Below are 19,231 nucleotides of genomic sequence, written 5' to 3' on the forward strand. Positions count from 1 at the left end.
AACAGACTGAGGAAAAATCCTCAGCAGCATTCTGCAAGAGACACACCAACAAGACCCATCTGGCTGTTTTCCACTCTGTCCATCAAAGCAAGTGCACAAAGCCAAGGCACAAATCAAGAAATGCAAGCCTGCAAGGGGCCAGGAAAGGCAGGCCAAGCGTGTGTGTGTAGCTGTCTTGGGGTTGGGCTTGATCCAGGAATTAAATTTAAACCATTTAAGGCATGGACATCTCTTTGGATAACTCTTTATGAACATGCTTCTCAAAAATGAAGTTTTTGTTAAGATTTGGACAGAAAATAGTTTGAAATTGTACGTTTGAGTTAAAACCTATAGCAGAGTGCTCTGTGCTATTAAGAGCAGCATTGTTTACTCAACAATCAACGTAATTTCCTTAGAAAACACTCTGTAAGCAGTCAGATCATAAGAACATGGGTTTGTAGACTAAAAGGTGCAGGGGGTTTAAATGTCACTTCTGGCACTTGCTACCTCAGGACCTTTCTGAACTCATCAGAAAATGGGAATCCATTCAATGTTCACAAACGTCTTCTGAGAAGTCGCAGTGTGAGGCACAATCAAACAATACCCACCTCAGATGGTTGCTACTGAGGATTAAATGAGTAATTGCATCTCAGGGATTCAGCACAGCCACTGGTACAAGCACTGAACAAGTGCTCAAATTAATAATAATAACAACAAATTAAAAACCATAACAGAAGATTTATAGCTCCATTCTAATGCATAAATAACTATATGATTAAGGTCTTTAAGTTCTACCCACAGAAAATGGTTGCAATAATTGTAGCCTGGCACAGTTTCAAAGTCAGCAAGACCAGTCACCCACAGTCAGTAAAAATATCAAGAAGTATCATTAGCGTTCTGGACCATGTAGAGATGCTGGTGAGTATGCCCAGATAAATATGTCTCAAGGTACTCAAGGGAGCTGACCAGCAGGGTGAGACACAGGCTCACCCATCATCCCAGAGAACGTCTGCCAACACTGGGATGGATATAGTCATAGAATGTCTTGAGGTTTTGGAGTTTCTGGGGGAAATACGCTGGTACTGTCTCTAATCTTTTACTTTGGTAATGCCATATAGAATATGATTTCTCCCACTAAATGCCCATGTGAACAAAAAGCCTACCTGACTGAAGAGAGAACAAAACTGCACTGAGTGAGGGATGCTTGATAGGCAGCTAAATCACTCGTTAGCAAAGTATCATCTTTCTGTACACCAGTCCCTCAGGCATAGTTCAAATTTGTGCCTGAGCAAAAATACAAATTACTACATGTAAAACTTTTAGAGCCCTCAAAGAGTCAAAACATCAAATATTAAAATCTGCAGATGTCAAGCAAATTCATTGCCAACCATTCCTTTGATAGTCATTAGATAGCATAAAACTCAGAAGTCCTTTGAGGCCACTCTGAGTTCCTAACAACAAAATCCTACCCTTTTCATAGGTCTCTTTCCTATACAGGGGCATGCTTGTAGCTCATCCAAATGCAGGTTTGAGTCATTAAGAACAAGTTTAGGGAGGAATGGACAACATTCCCCTCTGTTTTATCCTGAACCAAAATTATCTGCAGGTGGTGACTTCCCAGAAGTGCTATGAGGTGGGGTGCATGAGAATCAGCAGCCTGGTGGGACAGGAGAGGAGAGGTCTATATTGTGCCCAGACCATTTATCATTTATGTCACATCAGTTTCTGATCCATCAAGTCAAAGGCCAAGAACAGATCAATAAAAGCTACAAACAATTTTGTGCTTTTCCTGACAGATTTCAATATAGAGTGATGAAGAATGGTTGTGCTGCAATGGCTGTGCCTTGCTGGATGCTGCCACGGGAGCTGGACTTGCAATTTATCAGGAAGAAAGATGGCGTATGTTTTAGGTGGAATACACAGCACCTAATGAGTCGAACTGTATTGGCGGCAGGGGTGCGTGTCAAAGAGGCTTGTATTTCCTTCCTTTTATTTTTCATGAGTCAGGTTACTCTCTGATTTCACCTCACTGGATGATTCATTCATCCAATCAATACTTACTAAGTAACTAACACTAAGCCTTGAGCTTGGTACTAGGGATACCATGGCAAGCAAATAGCCATGACTTCTATTTCTCAAAGAGCTCATAATCCATATTCTGATTTATGCAATTAGTACAAGCGTCAGGGATAAGAGTACACCAGCAGAGGGAGAAATTTTCACCAGGTGCTTGCAAATAATCTGCCATATGAGATACATTTTGGGGTTCCAGTCCAGTTCCTGCTCTTTAAAACTGATGTACTGACATTATTTTCAGAGAAAATCTGCCCTATCCACAAACTCTGTTGAGCAGACAGTTCTAGAAGGCCATGCATAGACCACATGACCCCTCTATCCTGAGCACCATTGTATGAATCAATGATAGATACCTACATAAAGAGGAACCAATCCATAATATTCTACTTGAAATGTGAAATTAGGGTTCAAAAATGAAGAGACTACTATGAGAAATGTGTATGTTAGAGATGGGGGGCAGTAGATATCAATTTAGTAATAAAAAATTTTATGAGAACTTAGTATGTGCCAGGTTCTAGAAATAAACAGTAAACGAGACAGAAATGGATCCCACCCTCACCTCAAGTGGAGAGGGCAGAAAATAAATAAATAAATGAAATACATAGAGACTGTGTAAGCGCTGTTCAGAGAGCACACAGGGTGCTGAGTTAGAGAACAGCAGGGCAGAAGCACTGTGGAGGAGGTGGGGCTGATCTGAGAAGGGGGCACTGAGGCTGAGACCAGTCAGGAGAAGCCCTGGGGAAGCCCATTCCAGGGAGAAGGGTTAGCAACTGCAGAGCCCTGGGGCAGGGAAAATCTCAGGGCATTCTAGGAACCAATGAGGATAAAACTTGAAGCACAGTGAGTGACTGACATGAGAGAAGGAAGAGGAAGGCAGAGTAGGGCTTGTGCAGGTTCTTGTAGGGCATGTTAAGTATCCAGCTTTGAAGAGCATCCAAGAAAGAAAAGGCATTGTGCTGTCAACACTTAAAAACATCACTCTGTTACAAGAGAGACATATAGACCAATGAAACAGAAAGGGAAGCCAAGAAATTAACCCTTGTGTATAGGGTCAGTTGATTTTTCAGAAGAGTGCCAAGATTATTCAGTGGAGAAAGGACAGTCTTTTCAATAAATGGTGCTGGGGAAGAGGTTTGTGTGTGTTGGGGGGTACAGAATAGAGGTTCATTGGATTAGACAAAGGAGAATGAAGGAAAGGGAGGGAGTTGGGAATAGGAAAGACAGAATGAATTGGACATAACCTTCCTATGTCCATATATGAACATAATACCAGTGAAACTCCACATCATGTACAACCACAAGAATGGGAAGTTATATCCTATGTATGTATAATATGTCAAAATACATTCTACTGTCACATATAACTAAAAAGAACAAATAAAAAATTAAGAAAAGAGCAATAGAATGGTCTATCTAAATCTACCATATGAAAGCACTAAATGTAAATGGATAATACAATACAATCTAAAATTAATTGTTTGGGCTGGGCACACAGTTCCCTAGACAAATATGTGTGCAGAATGTGCAAAGAGCTGGGTTCAAACTTCAATACCACAATAAAAGGTAGATGTTAAGGTGAGATGATGCTGAAAATATACAATATGAGTCTCCTGATCCTCCCTCCATCTACAGATAAACCAAATAAACACTTACTCATGTAAAAAAAAAAATGGTGCTAGGAAAGCTGAACATTCACACACAAGAGAATAAAGTTGGATTCTTAACTCACATATCTATAGAAATTAAAATGAATAAAAGACACAAATACAAAAGTTCAAGCTATAAAAATCTTAAAGGAAAACAGGGGAAAATCTTCAGGACAGTGGATCTGACAATGGTTTTTTTGAAACACCAAAAGTATAGGTAACAAACAAAAAAAAAAGATAAATTAGATCTCATCAAAACTTTTCAAAAGAACTTTTGTGTACCAAAAAACATTATCCACAAAATAAAAAGATAAGCCACAGAATGGAATATCAGGCATATCCCATTATATATTTGATAAATATCAGAGAAGGAAGAGGAAGCAGAGTAGGGCTCGTGCAGGTTCTTGTTTGGCCTGGTAAGTGTCCAGCTTTGAAAAGTAATGGGGAGATATATCTGATATGGAATTAGTGTCCTGAATATATAAAGAAATCATACAACTCAACAGCAAAAAACCAAAGAACCCAGTTTTTAAAATGAGCAAAAGACTTGAATAACAATTTCTCCAAAGAAGATATATAAATGGCTGATAAATATGTGAAAAGATGGTCAATATCACTCATCATTAGGGAAATACAAATTGAAATCACAGTGAAATATCACTTCATGCTCATTAGGATGTTACTGCATTAAAAAAAGAAGAAGAAGAAAAATAACAGGTTTTGGCAACAATGTGGAGAAACTGGAACCCCTAAGTACAACTAATGGAAATATAAAGTGGTCCAGCCATTGTGAAGACAAGCTTGGTACTTTCTCAAAAACTTAAACATGGAATTACCATGTGATCCAACAAACTCCACTCCTAGTTAATATATCCTAAAGCATTGAAAGCAGAGACTCCAACCGATATTGGTACATCAGTGTTCAGAGCAGTGTTAATCATAATAGCTAAAAGGTGGAAACAAACAAGTTCATCAACAGATGGAATGAATAAATGAAATGGGATACATACATACAATGGAACAGTACTCATTCATAGAAAGGAAAAGAAATTCTGATACATGACATAACATGAATGAACCTTGAAAACATAATGCTAAGTGAACCATCTAAGACACAAAAGGAGAAATTCTATGATTCCACTCATATGAGGTACCTAGAAGAGGCAAATGCACAGAGATAGAGAGTAGAGTTTATGAGGAGCTGGGAAGAGAAAGGGATGGGGAGTAGTGTTTAATGAGTACACAGTTTTAATTTGGGATGATGGAAAATGCTCTGAGAGCAGACAGCAGTAATGGTTGCATAATATTATACATAATATTGCCCCTGAATTATACACTTAAAAGTGGTTAAAATGGTAACTATTATGTTGTGCATACTTTACCACAATAAAAATGAAAGAATACATCCATCACGTGGCTGCTGGCAAAAAGGGACTAGAGAGAGGTGATGTGCAGTCAGGGGAAGCTGGTCTGTGGAGAGGAGAATGGTTAAGACACAGAGAGGAAGATAAAGATGAGAAATCATACAGGTCAGAGAGAAACAGAACAGCTGCTGGGTGGCTTTCCAGTCACTGGAGGCCCAGCTCTGCATCCTGTATTTCATTCCTAGGAGACTCATCCATGTCTTTTCAGTGAATTACTTTATGCTCAGCTAGAGTGAATGCCCCTGGGCTCCTTGCAGGGAGAGGAGCCTGATGAAGGCCAGGAACGCAGCTGAGAGCCAGGCAAGACACCACCTGGGGATGCAAAGCTCAGGCAGTTGGTTTCTAAAGATGGACTGCAGCTCCAAGAAAGCAGGAAACCTGGTGCATCCCCTGCTTCTCAGTCCCTTGAATGGTGTCTGCACATGCAGATCTTTGAAAGATATTTACTCAGGGACTGGGGTTGTGACTCAGTGGTAGAGCACTTGCCTAGCACAGGTGAGGCACTGTGTTCAATGATCAGCACCACATAAAAATAAATAAATAAATAAATAAAATAAAGGTATTGTGTCCATCTATAACTAAAAAACATTTTTTAAAAAAGATATTTATTCAATGAAGGTTAAGAAACTCTCCCATGAATTTACAGAGGCTTCCAGGCTCTCACCAAATTCATATCAATGGCCACCTAGGGAATTAAGTCCCTAAATTTTCCCTTATTACTGCTTTGTGTAGCCAAGCATTGGCTTTTCACAAAAACTTATACCTAATTTATTCCAAGTCAAAGTCTCTGTTAACATTTCCATTTTATATAATCCTGAGTACGCTTCTATAAAGTTTGAGTTCCAGGATGTTCAACACTTACAGGATTTCCAATGATTTCCATCATACCAGGTAAAGAAAAGTTAAACCCACTTTCTTATGAACACGGAACACATAAAATGGTTTCTAATTTCATAATACAGTTGCCCTCCATATTCACGGGTTATACAACCAGGGATTTAGTGGATCAAAAATATTTTGGAAAAAACTGCATCTGTACTAAGATGTAGGGACTACTTTCTTCTTGTCATTCCCTAGCAATCCAGCCTAGTATAGCACTAGTTACAGGGCATTATGTAGTACTAGGTATTATAAATAATCCGGGGATGATTTAAAACACATGGAAGAGGTGTGTAGGTTATGTGCAAACACACCATTTGATATAAGGGATTTCCCTCACATTTTAGCACCCAATGGGGTCCTGGAACAAACCTCCTGTGGACACCGACAGAAAACTGTACTCTATTATCCAGAGGTGAGAGAAAACATTGCCTTCCTTTCAAAACACAGTGCCAGAATTTCAAGAGATTTTTAGATAGCAAAGCTGGAGTTCAACTTGTTTCCTTTTTCTCACTCATTCCAACCAGCAATGCATATATCACTTCTAACATGGGAAAACTAGAAGCAACCTGATTTTATAAAAAGAGGGACACTTACACAGATAGCCATTTATCACCAAATTGGGTTATCATGATCAGATTGAGATGGTAACTCTTTAGAAGAAGAAGACATTTACAAAACACTATTAAATGAAGAGAGGAATGCAAAAGCAAATATGCAATTTCATTACAGCCATCTAAAAATGAATTTTGTAGCTATAAAGATTATGAGGTACCAAAAGAAGATGAAAACTATTGCTACAAGGCTTGGAGATTATTTATGGGATTTAAAAAATATTTAAAATTTCTCTTATAAGATTTAAAAAAGTTAACTATCAACACACACACACACACACACACACACACACACACACACACACACGGCTCCAAAAGGATTGAAGAACTTTTGGCCAGGGCTAACAGATGGGATTCTCTAAGGCAGGGGTTCTTCAAGTGTGGTGCTGGGACCAGCAACATTACATCAATCTGGGAATTTGTTAGAAACTCAGATTGAATTTCAAACTCTGGGTTGGGGCCCAGTGATCTGTTCTGATAAGCCTTCCAGGTGATTCCCACGTCTGCTCGAGTTGGAGAGCCACCGTTGTTGAGTACCACTCTGAGGTTCTGTGATTTCCACAAGTCTGCAGGGTCTGCCTTTCATGCCCACATTGTTTTCCCAAGCACCACTCTCACTGTTCACAAGAGCTCCATGTTACTTATTCAACCAAGTGCAAGGTCTTCACCTGATAGTGAAAACTGCACTCCTGCTGCTGAATTTCATCTTTACTGCTGCAGCCCAGGTAACACACACTGTGCCCAGTTAAGTGCTTAATTGCATCATCTCATTTAATCCTCGTCACAGCCTCACAGGCCAAGGTCCCTATTGTATGGGTGGGAAAATGGAAGCCAAAAGAGGTCCAAGATCACAACACTAACAAATGATGGTTCAAGAACGACTTCAGAGCCCAGGTTCTCATGTACCACTGGCATTCAGAGAAGTGAAGCAATGGGTTGGTCATATAGGTAAGCAGTGGGGCTGGCATGTGGACCCAGGCCTGTCTGGTTCCAAAGCCTGTTTGCCTTGTAACCAACCAGTTCTGCTGCCTCACACTCTCTGCTGGGCAGAATCATTTGCTCACTGCCCTTGGAACGCATCATTGCCAAGAATCATGCTGCTTGCCCACATCTCCTGTCTATTCTCTGCCACCCGCCCACAGCCCACAGCTCTCCATGAGGCCTTCCATGTCACTTCCTTGAGATTCCTGGCAGAACAGTTGTCCCCGCCCTTCCCTCGGCCCCCACTGTGCTCTATCTGTATCCTTTTACCAATTCCCACTCTGAATCACAGCACACGTGCTCCTTAAGGTGAGGTGGAGGTCTGAATTGGCACGGTATCATCAGTTACTGACAGAGATCTGGCATTGAGTGAGTCAATCAATGTCTTTTATGTGGCTAAATTCATTCTTTAGATATTTTATGTATCTTATCTGTCCAGCTGGAAGACAGTAAGCTCCTTAAGAACAAGAACTGAATCTTTTATTTATTTTATATTTTCAAGAATACTCAGCCGTGGGCCAGGTATACAGTCAAGTCCATAACATAAGCTTGAATTCAAGTAGAACACTGCTAATGTACAACTCTGGTAAAATTTCTCTACTACTTAAACCCTGTAAGAAGGTAACTTATGATAATGGGTTAATCAGGTCCTATACTAATGGATATAGCAACTCATTTTTTATAACTAGATGGAAATAGTAGATTTAATGTTCTTAAATTTAAAAGTAATTAGAATTTTATGAGCACATTTTCCTAAAATTTGTTCAAATCTCCATGCAATTGGGAAAAAAATTATACTTCTATCTTTAAAAAAGGTAAGGATGCTTTCACTTCACCTCTTTTAAAATAAAAACATATTATTTATAAAAATCATACCAGAAACTCCAATGTCTCTCAGTAGGAAAATGTAGATATTTCATTCCAGGTATCTATCATCTATTATAGTCATTTATCTGGTCTGACTAGTATGCTAGTAACAGAAAAAGAAGATCACATAAATATTCCAACTCCTGTCACATACCCTGAAAGCAAAGGTGCTGAAAATCAGAGTATTCCAATAATATTTAAATTTTCATAATTTATATTCATAAATTTTATTAAATTTCAAGCACCATTAACAGGAAAATATCAAGCCACAACATATTTAACAAACTGAAGACACAAGATTAAAAGTACATAACAATAAAAACAAAGATGATCAAATTATCATAGCCTTTCGATAGATATTTATTCCAAATCAGTCCTCACCCTGTACTCACATGGTCTAGCAGTAAACATATAGCAAAAGATCCCGATGAGCTTGGTTGGCAATCATCTCTAAATCCAAATCAATGGACCACCACTGAACAGGCAGCATCAACTTACCAGCTCCACAGATCCATAATGTTTCCTACTGAAATCCCCACGTCTACAGCCTAGGTCTTCCGAGACAGAGCTGGAACAAAAATGCTTCATCAGTATTATACATAGCGATCTGGCCACAAACCTTCTGCAGAAATCAACTACCATTTGCAAAAAGGGCTGCTATGGAACGGGCTTGCAGTGCCCTGGCTCCTCACTGCAGGGGAGCCTCCGTGCGACAGATACGGTCCCCAGCAGCCATTGCAGAGCCTGGCTTTCATGGAGCCCTCAGTAAAAAGAAAAATGCCCGAGTCATCCCTGCAAGTATAGGCAATGATTGAATTAAATATTTAGTCATTTGGAATCGATTGAAATTTCCAAGGCTACTGGTGGTTTATAATTTCATTTCTCTATTACTAAAGGGGATAGAAGCCCTGCAGTAACTTGAGGCAAGGGACAAAGCTGCTGAACCAGATCTTGCAATTATCTTTTGCTTAAGTCTCTTTGTCCCAAATATGCAACATAAAAATAACCAGCATCATTCAATGCTATATTTTAAGCAGGAAACAAAAAACTCCCAAATCCCGGTAGGCCCTACTCCCCAGCGCCCCCTCCTTCCACTTTAAGATTTTTATGTGGCAATATGAAAAAAAGATCAGGACTAACAGAAAATCTAAAAACTGAATATCTGAGCCTATTCAGTTTTTTACACAGCAGCAACTAATACATCCCACCCTCCCCTTCCCCTCCCCCTCCCCACAAAATCAGGCTTAAATCAGATAAGAGAACTCATGTGTTGTTGAAGAGCAATTAAAACAAAGACAAAATTGTTACTGCTTTGCCTCTTGAAAGCATAGTTACTCCTCAAAAGGTATATACCTTATTGACTAGTTAGTACATTTAGGACCCCAAGCAGTACTCATGAAGCCAACAGGGATCCACAAAATGCAAACAGTTTTAATAAGTTTGGTTCTAATACGTCATGCAAACAACTCTAATAAAACAGAATATAAAACAGAGGAATCACGTTTAACATATGCAAAACCTTTGGAATCTAACGTGCAAAGAAAGGTGCACTCAGTACCTTTTCATCCTTCCTTACAAGGAGGCTACATTTTCTAAATTACAGCCCTCTTGGCACATTCGGAAAGACACCGGCTCTGATGTTTAGCATCCACAGAACTGACTCTCTGCCAGGACACTGTTTGATAGGCTCCAAGGAAGACAGCATGAGAGGAATGAGATTAGAGAGTCTAATGGTATTCTGCTTCCACCATTTCACAGAGAAGGCTGAATTAATCTTATATGAGGAATTTAACCTTTTGTCGTCCTCACTCCCTCAGCAGAAAATGTGTAACAAATAATGGAAGGTAGTGTAGAAGGGGGCCCGAGAAGTTACCCCGGGTACCTTCCTGCTTCTAGTGACATCATTTTCTCCCCCACAAAAAATCTTTGAAGGAGAATTTTAAAACTTTCCCCTGTGGTCTGTTGCTGTCTGTTAAATCCTGGCCACACTCTCAGCGCCATCCTGCAAATCCTCCTGGAAATACCACCCTCTCAGTTCCAAGATCCTACCCCAATGGCCAGAGGTTACTAAGAGATAGGGGCTCTCGAGAGGAGCATCCATACAAGACTGACATGGGGCACAAAACAGATGTCAATCAACCCGCCACTGCAGTTCCGGCCAGACCCCACAATGAAACCAACATCAGCAGCAGTTCTAAAGCAAACAGCCCACAACATGAAAAGAACAAGGATGCCAGCACCCCCCATGCTGCCCTTAGTGCCACTGAGGGGGTTCTAAGATATGTGCCAACAGCTAGAATCAAACACAAAAAAGATGGCAACCTTATATCCCTGGAGCAACAACCTCTCTTAGACACTCATAGAGGGAAAACAATGTCCTATGAAAACAACTGAAGGAGCTACAAATAAACTGCCTGCTATCTGCTGTCCCCCTCCAATTACATTTCATCCAATACATTGCCAAGAGAGAGAGTGAGCTTCCTCAGATGGGGGGCCAAGCTGGACTCTATCAGGGTGCATTTCTTGGGTTGCAGGAAGCAGGCAAAGCAGTTGTCAAAAGTGCCCCCTTCCCAGGCCAAAAGCACCAGGGCTCCAAGTGGAAGGGATCACCCAGAGTTTTGGAGGAGCTCTGTTCTACTCTCAGTCCCAGGACTGCCCCCCCTGCCTGGCATAGAGTGGACAAGCAGTAAATGCTTGTTGCCTTTATGAAGGCATCCCTTCAGGGCCCATAACATCTGGGTCTTAGTAGCTAGTGTCAAAACTCATCCCTGATAAGCAGGGAGGCAGAATGCCTATTGCCATCCTCCCTGATGGGCCACTGATCTTTGTTCCCTCGGTCCAGCCAGTCCTGGCCCACAGGGCAGGCACTGTTGCATGCAAACCAAAACCTGTTTCTCTTGGGCTTGTTGCTGGACTGCATTTGTCAGCCTCTCTTATAAGTACGTGTGACCATGTGACTGAGCTCTGGCCAAAAGTATGGGCAGAAGTGAACCACTTCCAGGCACATCCCCTGGGAAGCAGGCTCTCCTTCCTGGTGGCTTCCAGAAAGACCTGCAGGAAGGTAGAACTTCAGGGTGGAAGAAATCTGGGTCTCTGAATGCCCATGTGGAAGGCTACACCAAAGAACATCCAAACTGGAATATGTCATGAGCAAGAAACAAACATTGTACCAGTCAGGTAGAATTTGGGTTTACTTTCTAAAGCCACTGTGTTGCCTGAACTCAAAGAACATCTTGTGGGGGTGCCCTGCAGCAATGACCTAAAAGTCGAGGCACAGACCTAATGACAGTAGTCAGTGGAGAAACTGATCTCAGAGGTCCCCAAAGTGGCAATGTGTATTATACAGTCACAAAATATTTGGAAACACTCACATCTATAGTAATTCAGAGGGTAGACCGTGTGCTTTCTGAGGCTGCAGCTCCTGGGAAAGGGTCAGACAGAATCAGAGTGAATTCAGTGCTGTCTCCTATTAGCTGACCTTAGCAAGGGTTTTTATAAGACAGAGAACAGTTCTGGAAAAGAATTAGATGGGTTTCAAGCAAAGAAAGAAGGGAATGGAAAAAGTCCAGACACCAAGAGCCTCAAGGACTTGACAAATAACTCTGTTTCTGGACTCCAAAAGAGAAGAGTTCTGGCTGGTAAAATGCAGGTAGGCATGACAGGTGCCTCTTCCAGATCCAGCCTGTGACCATTTTTCATGAATAACCTATGGTCTCTTTCTTTATTTACTGGCTGAACGGAGAGGACTCTGAGGACTGTGAAGGATTAAACTATAACATGGAAGGAGACTTGGTCTTAAGTGGCCACAAAGAAGATTCCAAATGGGAATATCCTCACTGGGCTCTGCTAATAATAAGGAACAACACATATTGTTTTAAGTCATTAAGAGCCCATGCTTATCTATTAAAACAGGTAATCTATCTCCACTGATACAGCTCTCCATAGGTACTAGAAAGTAGTATTAGAATAACTTCCATAAAAGGGAGGTGTCAGAGTGCTGGTGGGAGAGAACTCTGTATCAGAGATTGGCCAACTGTGGACCAACCCAGCCCACTGCCTGTTTTTGAAAGCAAAGTGTTATTAGAATCCAGTAACACCTATTGATTATAGATTGTCTATGGCTGCTTCTGCAGGATGACAGAGGACTTGAGTAGTTCCAATAGAAACTAGGATCCACAAAGCCCAAGCTATTTACTAACTGGCCCCTTATGGGGGGCAGGAAAGTCATCCCCTCTTATAGTCCATGAATCCCTACAGAGGGGTTTAGGTTCTTCTAGATTTTAGAGTCCATCAGACTCCTTAAGGGAGCTTTGTAAAAATGCAGATTCCCTGACCCTGTTCCCAGAGGTTGAATACAACATTCAGTACACCTGAGATCCTAAAAAGCAACCAAAAGCCTTCTGCTGCAGGTGGCCCACAGACAATGCTTTGAAAAATACTGCTCTTCCAGATGCTGCTGGAATCCCCAGGAAACACGTGAACGGTTCTGCAACACTTTTTTTTTGTTGTTGTTGCGGTACTGGGGATCGAACTCAGGGCCTTATGCTTGCGAGGCAAGCACTCTACCAGTTGAGCTATCTCCCTAGCCCCTGCAACACTTTTATAAAGAAGATCAAGGCTCAGGTCAAGGTTTCCATCAATGAGGAGGTGCAGTGTGGTCCTTCTGAGCATTGCCCTTATTGCAGACCTGGATTCTTAGCCTCTCTGGGCATCAGTTCCCTCATCTCTAAACTGGGGTTGAAAGCAGCACCTACTCAACAGGGTTCTAAAGAATAAGAAAAAGTAAACAAAGCACTAACCATGATGTCCACTGCATGAACACTACTCTCAATGTTGGTTCTTATTATTTCTCTTATTATTAATATAAATTCCTCTTAAGTTTTTAGAGAGAGACCTAGGAAGGGAAGCTCAGCATAAATGATTATTAACATTTTTATTCTTTTTCTTTCTTTTTGCAGTGCTGGGGATGGAACTGAGGGCTTCAAACATGCTAGGCAAGTGCTCCACCTCTGAGTTACATCCCAGCCCTGGACACATTAAAGAGTTTTAAATAAAATGCCTTTTTTCCCTCCTGCAGTAAGGGTGACCACGGTCAAGCAGCAGGCTTCCCAGAACAGGGCTGAAGGGAACATCCCAGTTCAGCACCACATCTCCTTCCTAAAAGTGTTGGCCACACAGGGAGACCTCATCTAGAAAATACTTGAGGCCCACTGCTGCAATGATGGGGAAGAGACAAGTGAATCCTGGCTGGAGTGTGCCACCAGAACCAGGCAGGTGCAGACAAGAACCAGGGAGCTTCCAATTCCCCACATGCAGCGTGGCCCAGGCTCTAAATAGAAACCCTTCTGTTTTAGCAAATGAATGTGTGAGGATGTTGGATCGCACTTTGCAAGCACGAACAGAGTGGAGGACCTCCATGTTAAATTTCTACATATGGCCTGGGATGGGAGAAAAGATTTCCGGCTCCACACTGAGGCTACACAAATTGCAGTTATGTAAGTCAGGTTCCTGGAAAGCAGGATAACGCCCTTTGAAGAGGCAACAGCTGCCAAAACTGAATGAGGGAAATAGGAAGCCGGGCAGCCCCCAAAGGGGAAGCCCAACTCGTGACACAGGCCCCTATTCAACTGGCCCAGAGATCAGTGCTGACCCTCACAACTGGTCAGACCCCAACAGCCAGGCTTCAATATTTTATAGCCCCAGTGGAAGGGCTGAAGCCAACAGTGACAATGAGGTCTTTGCAGAGAGAATCTGTGAAAAGCAACAGGCAATTTCTTGAAGCCTACCAACAGCAGAGTTCAATGTCAGGAGCTCCAGGAGAGGACCCCCTGCCTGCCATTGCAAGCAGAGAGCAAGAGATGGATGGAAGGCCAGAGAGGGTTTTTAACTGTGCTGGATTTCAGATTTCAGATTTAGGCTTGAAGGGATCTCAGGGCATCCAAACACAGGTACTCGAATAGCTGATGGCATGTTAGGGCCCAGTTGTCTTGCTTCTGAAGATACAAGTTACACAGAAAAGCAGAGATGTAATTATACATTAATTTCTAATAATGAAGTGGAAGAATTCTGTCCTCTTCTGAAGGCAGTGAAGGAAGAGAAACAGTTCTAGAATTAAGGAGTCTAGGAAAGCAGAATCCCTAGATTCTTAAAATTCTCCAGATGGCTCCCTGCTCTCCTACTTTGTCTGGAGATTCAGTACCAGGTGCTCCTTGTACCAGGATCTTAAGTTTACCCTCCCTTAGCAAGATGCACCAGCCACAAAGTGGTCAGACAGCCCTAGACCTGAATCTCAGCCCCACCACTTGCTAGCTCTGTGACCCCAGGCAACTACTTACCTACTCTGACCCTGTTTCCTCATCTGTAACATGAGATTAAAATAGTATCTGTCTCTGTGGAGTGATTAAAAGACATCATAAGGTGCTTAGCACAATGTGCGACCATAGTAGTCACTAAATAAATGCTAGTTATTCTAATTGTCAGGAACCTTAAATATCTTAGACATCACCATGCCCCCATGTATCTTATAGAGTGCCTGTCGTAGTAGGTCACCAATAAATATCCACTGAATAAACTCATCATGAATAAATGCTTAACTCTGTGCTTTTGCTCTACCTGAACACAAGTATGTTTCTGCTCCTTCCACTTCCCTGCCCCCACAATCTCCCATTCTATATTCCCAACTGCACCTTCAGACACATTTGATGTTATTTTGTTCAATCAACTCTCTCATTCCCTTCTCTTTTGAAGTGTTTAGAGGTTGAACCCAAGGGCAGTGTATCACTGAGCTACATCCTCAGTCCTTTATATTTCTGATTTTGAGACAGGGTCTCACCAAGTTGCCCAGGCTGACAATTTGTGATCCTCCAGCCTCGGTCTTTTGAATAACTGGATTATAGTTATGTGCCACCACACCCAGTCATTTAAATCCTCTTTTGTTTACTATTCTGTGAATTCCTTCTACAATATTTATGTGTCCACTAAATTTCTGGCAAAGACATGTGTGCCCTGGAATTTACTTGGTTCTCTAGTATTGACAGTCTCATGGTAATTCACTGCAAGATTCCCTTCACTAATGATCTCTACCAGTGCCTTCAAAGTTATATCTGTAAAATAAAAAGTGGCAGCCATACCAAATATTGGAGAGGTTGTGGAGAAACTAGACCACCCATGCACTGCAGACAGGAGTAGAGAATGGCAGCTTCCATGAACTGGAACGTGCAGTCACCATATGACCTAGCAATTGTACTCCTGAGTATTTATTTCAGAGAAATGAAAACATTATGTTCATAAAAACCTTTGCAAAGATGTTCACAGAAGCTTTATTTACAACAGCCCCAAACTGGAAACAACCCAGATGTCTTCCAAGGGCAAAGAATTAAACAGACTGTGGCACACCCACGACACAGAATACGACTCAGCTATTAAAATGAAAAAACACCTGTTACAACAGCCAGGATGGTTCTCCAGGAAACCATGCTGAGTGGGAAAAGCCAATCCCAGAAGTCAAATACTATGTGGTACCATTTATATAACATTCTTGAAATGACAAGATGATAGAGAGAAGGGAAGCTGAGGGGTATAACAGGGCACCCAGAGGGGTCCTGTGGGGTCGAAATGCTGTTTTTCACCCGTTGTGGTGGTGGATTCAGTAATGCACCCATGTAATCAAGCTGCCTGGAGGACTGGGGAGATCTCATCAAGATCACTGGATTCTATCAATGTCCATTTCCTGGTTGTGATATTGTAGCATGCAAGATGTTCCCATAAAGGGGACATGGGCTCTCTCTGGGCTATTTCTTACAACTGCATATAAATTCATGTCAAATTATAAAGTTTAGTCAAAAGCCAGGTAGAGCTCAGCATAGTGGTGTACACCTGTAATCCCAGCAACTTGGGAGACTGAGACAGGAGGATTGCAAGTTCAAAACCAGCCTCAGCAACTTAGTAAGACCCTCTCTCAAACTAAAAAATAAAAAGGGCTGGTGATATAGCTCAGTAGTAAAGCACCTCTGGGTTCAGTCCTCAGTATCACACAAACACACACAAAGGAAGGGAGGGAGGGAGGGAGGGAAAAATGTTGCCAGGCATGGTAGCTACACCTATAATCCCAGCTACTCAGGAAGTTAAGGCAGGAGAATTGCAATTTGAGACCAGACTGGGCAATGTAGAAAGACCCTGTTTCAAATTTAAAGACTTAAAAAAGGGCTAGGGGTGTGGTTCAGTGGCACAGTGCTAGCCTAGCATGTGTAAGGCCCTGGGTTTGATTCCTAGTGTAATAATAATAATAATAATAATAATAATAATAGTAATAATATATAAAGTTTAATTTAAAAAAACTGTATCTGAGCTGAAGTTCTTTGACTCATTCAGATACAGTTACTCAGCATCTACAAGGTACCAGTTACTGCAGCAGGTGTTAAACCTGGAGGCATGGTCTATGCTCTCATAGGGCTTATGGTGTAGCAGGAGAAATAAATCCAAAACCCACAGGACTTCCCAGGAACAAAAATACTAAGCACATGAAGCACACCTGTCTATAGCAAGCTGGTAAGCTGTAAGACAGACTCCAGCATATGCAAAGCCAGGGGGCTGTCACATTCTTCTCAGCTCGGGACCTACTACCTGGACACCTGGGAGATGCTACCTATGCAGTGATTCCTGCAAAGTGGAACGTCCACACACCTGCTCCTTCCCTCCTGTCTCTCCAGAGACACTGGCTTCTTTTTTATAAGGTTAAGATTGCTAGGTTTTCAAGCTCAGAGTATAATTTGCCTTGGGAAGCATAGTTCCCTGGGGATCTACGAATGCATGACCAAAAAATGTTAAACAGAAACTTAAAGTAAGGAAAAAGATTCAGCAGACAGCATGTGTTGCTGTGCACCTCCCTTAACCACCTGCAGGTCTACTTCTGTAGGGAAATCCCTCCAAGGTCTGTTTCCCTCAGGTTCTTAAAGTCTCCCTCCTAGGAGTCATAGCTGTGCTTGGGTGTGCACCCAGACCTTAAAGGGAGACGCATACCCAGAGTGGATACTTATGTACAGTTCCTAGGGGGCCAGAACTGTAGAAAGCGTCAAAGTCATTTTGATCCTTGCTACTCAGCATGCTCCTTGCATCTGAATGTTAGAAATGCAGAATCTCAGGTTCCACTCCAGACCCACTGAAACAAAATCAGCATTCTAACCAGATCCTCTGGGGATGTAGCTGACACTAAAATATAAAATGCAGTATTCTAGACCTTGGTTCTCAAACCTAGCTCTATATCAGAATCATCTGGATTTTTCCCTCTAATTGGTTTTACTGTGCAGTATTTCAAGATAAATAAGAATGAAGAATTATGTGATGAACAGTACAGATATAATGGAATTCAAATGTATCTCTCCCTAACCCATTTCATCTCTCCCTCTCCTGACACAGTTGCTAATTGGGCTTATACGTCCTGCTAATTTTATTTTATTTTACTCTATTTTTTGTGGTACTGGGAATTGAACCTATGAGTTCTCTACTACCGAGATACATTCACAAAATACTTTTTATTTTGAGACAGGGTGTTGTTAAGATGCCCAGGTTGGTCTCAAACTTGGGATCCTCCTGCTTCCACCTCCTGAGTAGCTGGGATTGCAGGTATGTACCACACCTGGCTTTGCTCATGTACTTATTCATAAATAATACATTATAAAATGTAGCATATTTTTAAAAATTTTTATACAAAGGAATTCCATACCATCTATATCTTCCTGCAACTACTTTCTTTGGTTGAACAATGTGCTTTTGAGAGTTGTACAGTGTTACCTGTAGCTCTAGCTCATTCACTTATAGTGTCCTGCTGTATCGATACCCCAGTGGTCATCCATACTATTATCAGACATTTCCAGTGTTTCCAATTTTTAGACAATGTTGTAATAAACATCCTCTTGGAATACAGGTGCAGATATATGCCTAGATTACCCTATCCCTATCCCTAGATAGGAGAGGACTGCAGGGTCATGATGTGTGAATTGTTATTTTTTCTCCCTACTGAAACATTTCCTTTCCAAAACACTCTCCCGAGAGAGCAGTTTATGACTTCTGCTTGCTCCACGTCCTGGCCAGCACTGGGTGTTATCAGACATTAGAGTTTTCCACTGTGAAGGATATGCAATGGTGTCTCACTGAGGTCTGGTTTTAATTTGCATTCCCTGATAGCCCAAGGGATATTTTCCCTCTGCTTATTGACCACTTCTTGTTCCAAGATCTGCCTATTCCAAATCCTATGCCCACTCCTTTTTGTTGGTCTTTTCCTAATTGATTACTAGGATTTATATATTCTGAATACCAACTCTTTTTTTAACAAAGAAATTACAAACAGCCTCTTTCAGTAAGTGGTTTTTCTTTTGTTGTCTATATGATCATGTAGAAATTCTAAAATTCTAATGTAATATTTTCAATCTTTTCCTTTATGGTCTTTGTTTGTCTAAATTTAAAAAATCCTTTACCACCATGATGTCATAAGATTGTCTTTCTTATTTCCTGCAAAAGTTTTAAGGTTTGCTTTATAATTTTTTTAATCTAAATATGTAAATTCCCAGTTCCCACTGCAGACCTTTTTTATCTACATCTTCAAGAGTGGGATCTATATACCTGTATTTTTAGCCAAAATACATTTCATCAGCGATTCCCTTACAGCCAGTCTGAGAAACGCAAATAGATTCATTTCTCACCTACTAGATGCCAATGAAAGGCATTTCCTACAAAATCCCAGGAAATCATCTGTCTCTGCCTCCTTCAC

At 41.4% G+C, this 19,231-nt stretch overlaps 1 protein-coding gene across 6 annotated transcripts in view; it reads right to left on the reverse strand.

Moving 5' to 3' along the window:
* The window catches only part of Garnl3 (GTPase activating Rap/RanGAP domain like 3), a 147,601-nt gene that overhangs the window by 102,523 nt on the left and 25,847 nt on the right, over positions 1 to 19,231 (reverse strand). For 5 of the 6 annotated variants that reach the window (XM_047523818.1, XM_047523815.1, XM_047523816.1 and 2 more), the window contains one exon: positions 8,965 to 9,034. In XM_047523818.1, coding sequence (XP_047379774.1) covers positions 8,965 to 9,034 — 70 coding nt within the window. Of the gene's footprint in view, positions 1 to 8,964; positions 9,035 to 10,024; positions 10,075 to 19,231 lie in introns of those variants that run through there. The other variant, XM_047523819.1, reaches the window with a different exon arrangement.

Source organism: Sciurus carolinensis, chromosome 14 (genome assembly GCF_902686445.1).
Source record: "Sciurus carolinensis chromosome 14, mSciCar1.2, whole genome shotgun sequence".
Lineage (NCBI taxonomy): Eukaryota > Metazoa > Chordata > Mammalia > Rodentia > Sciuridae > Sciurus > Sciurus carolinensis.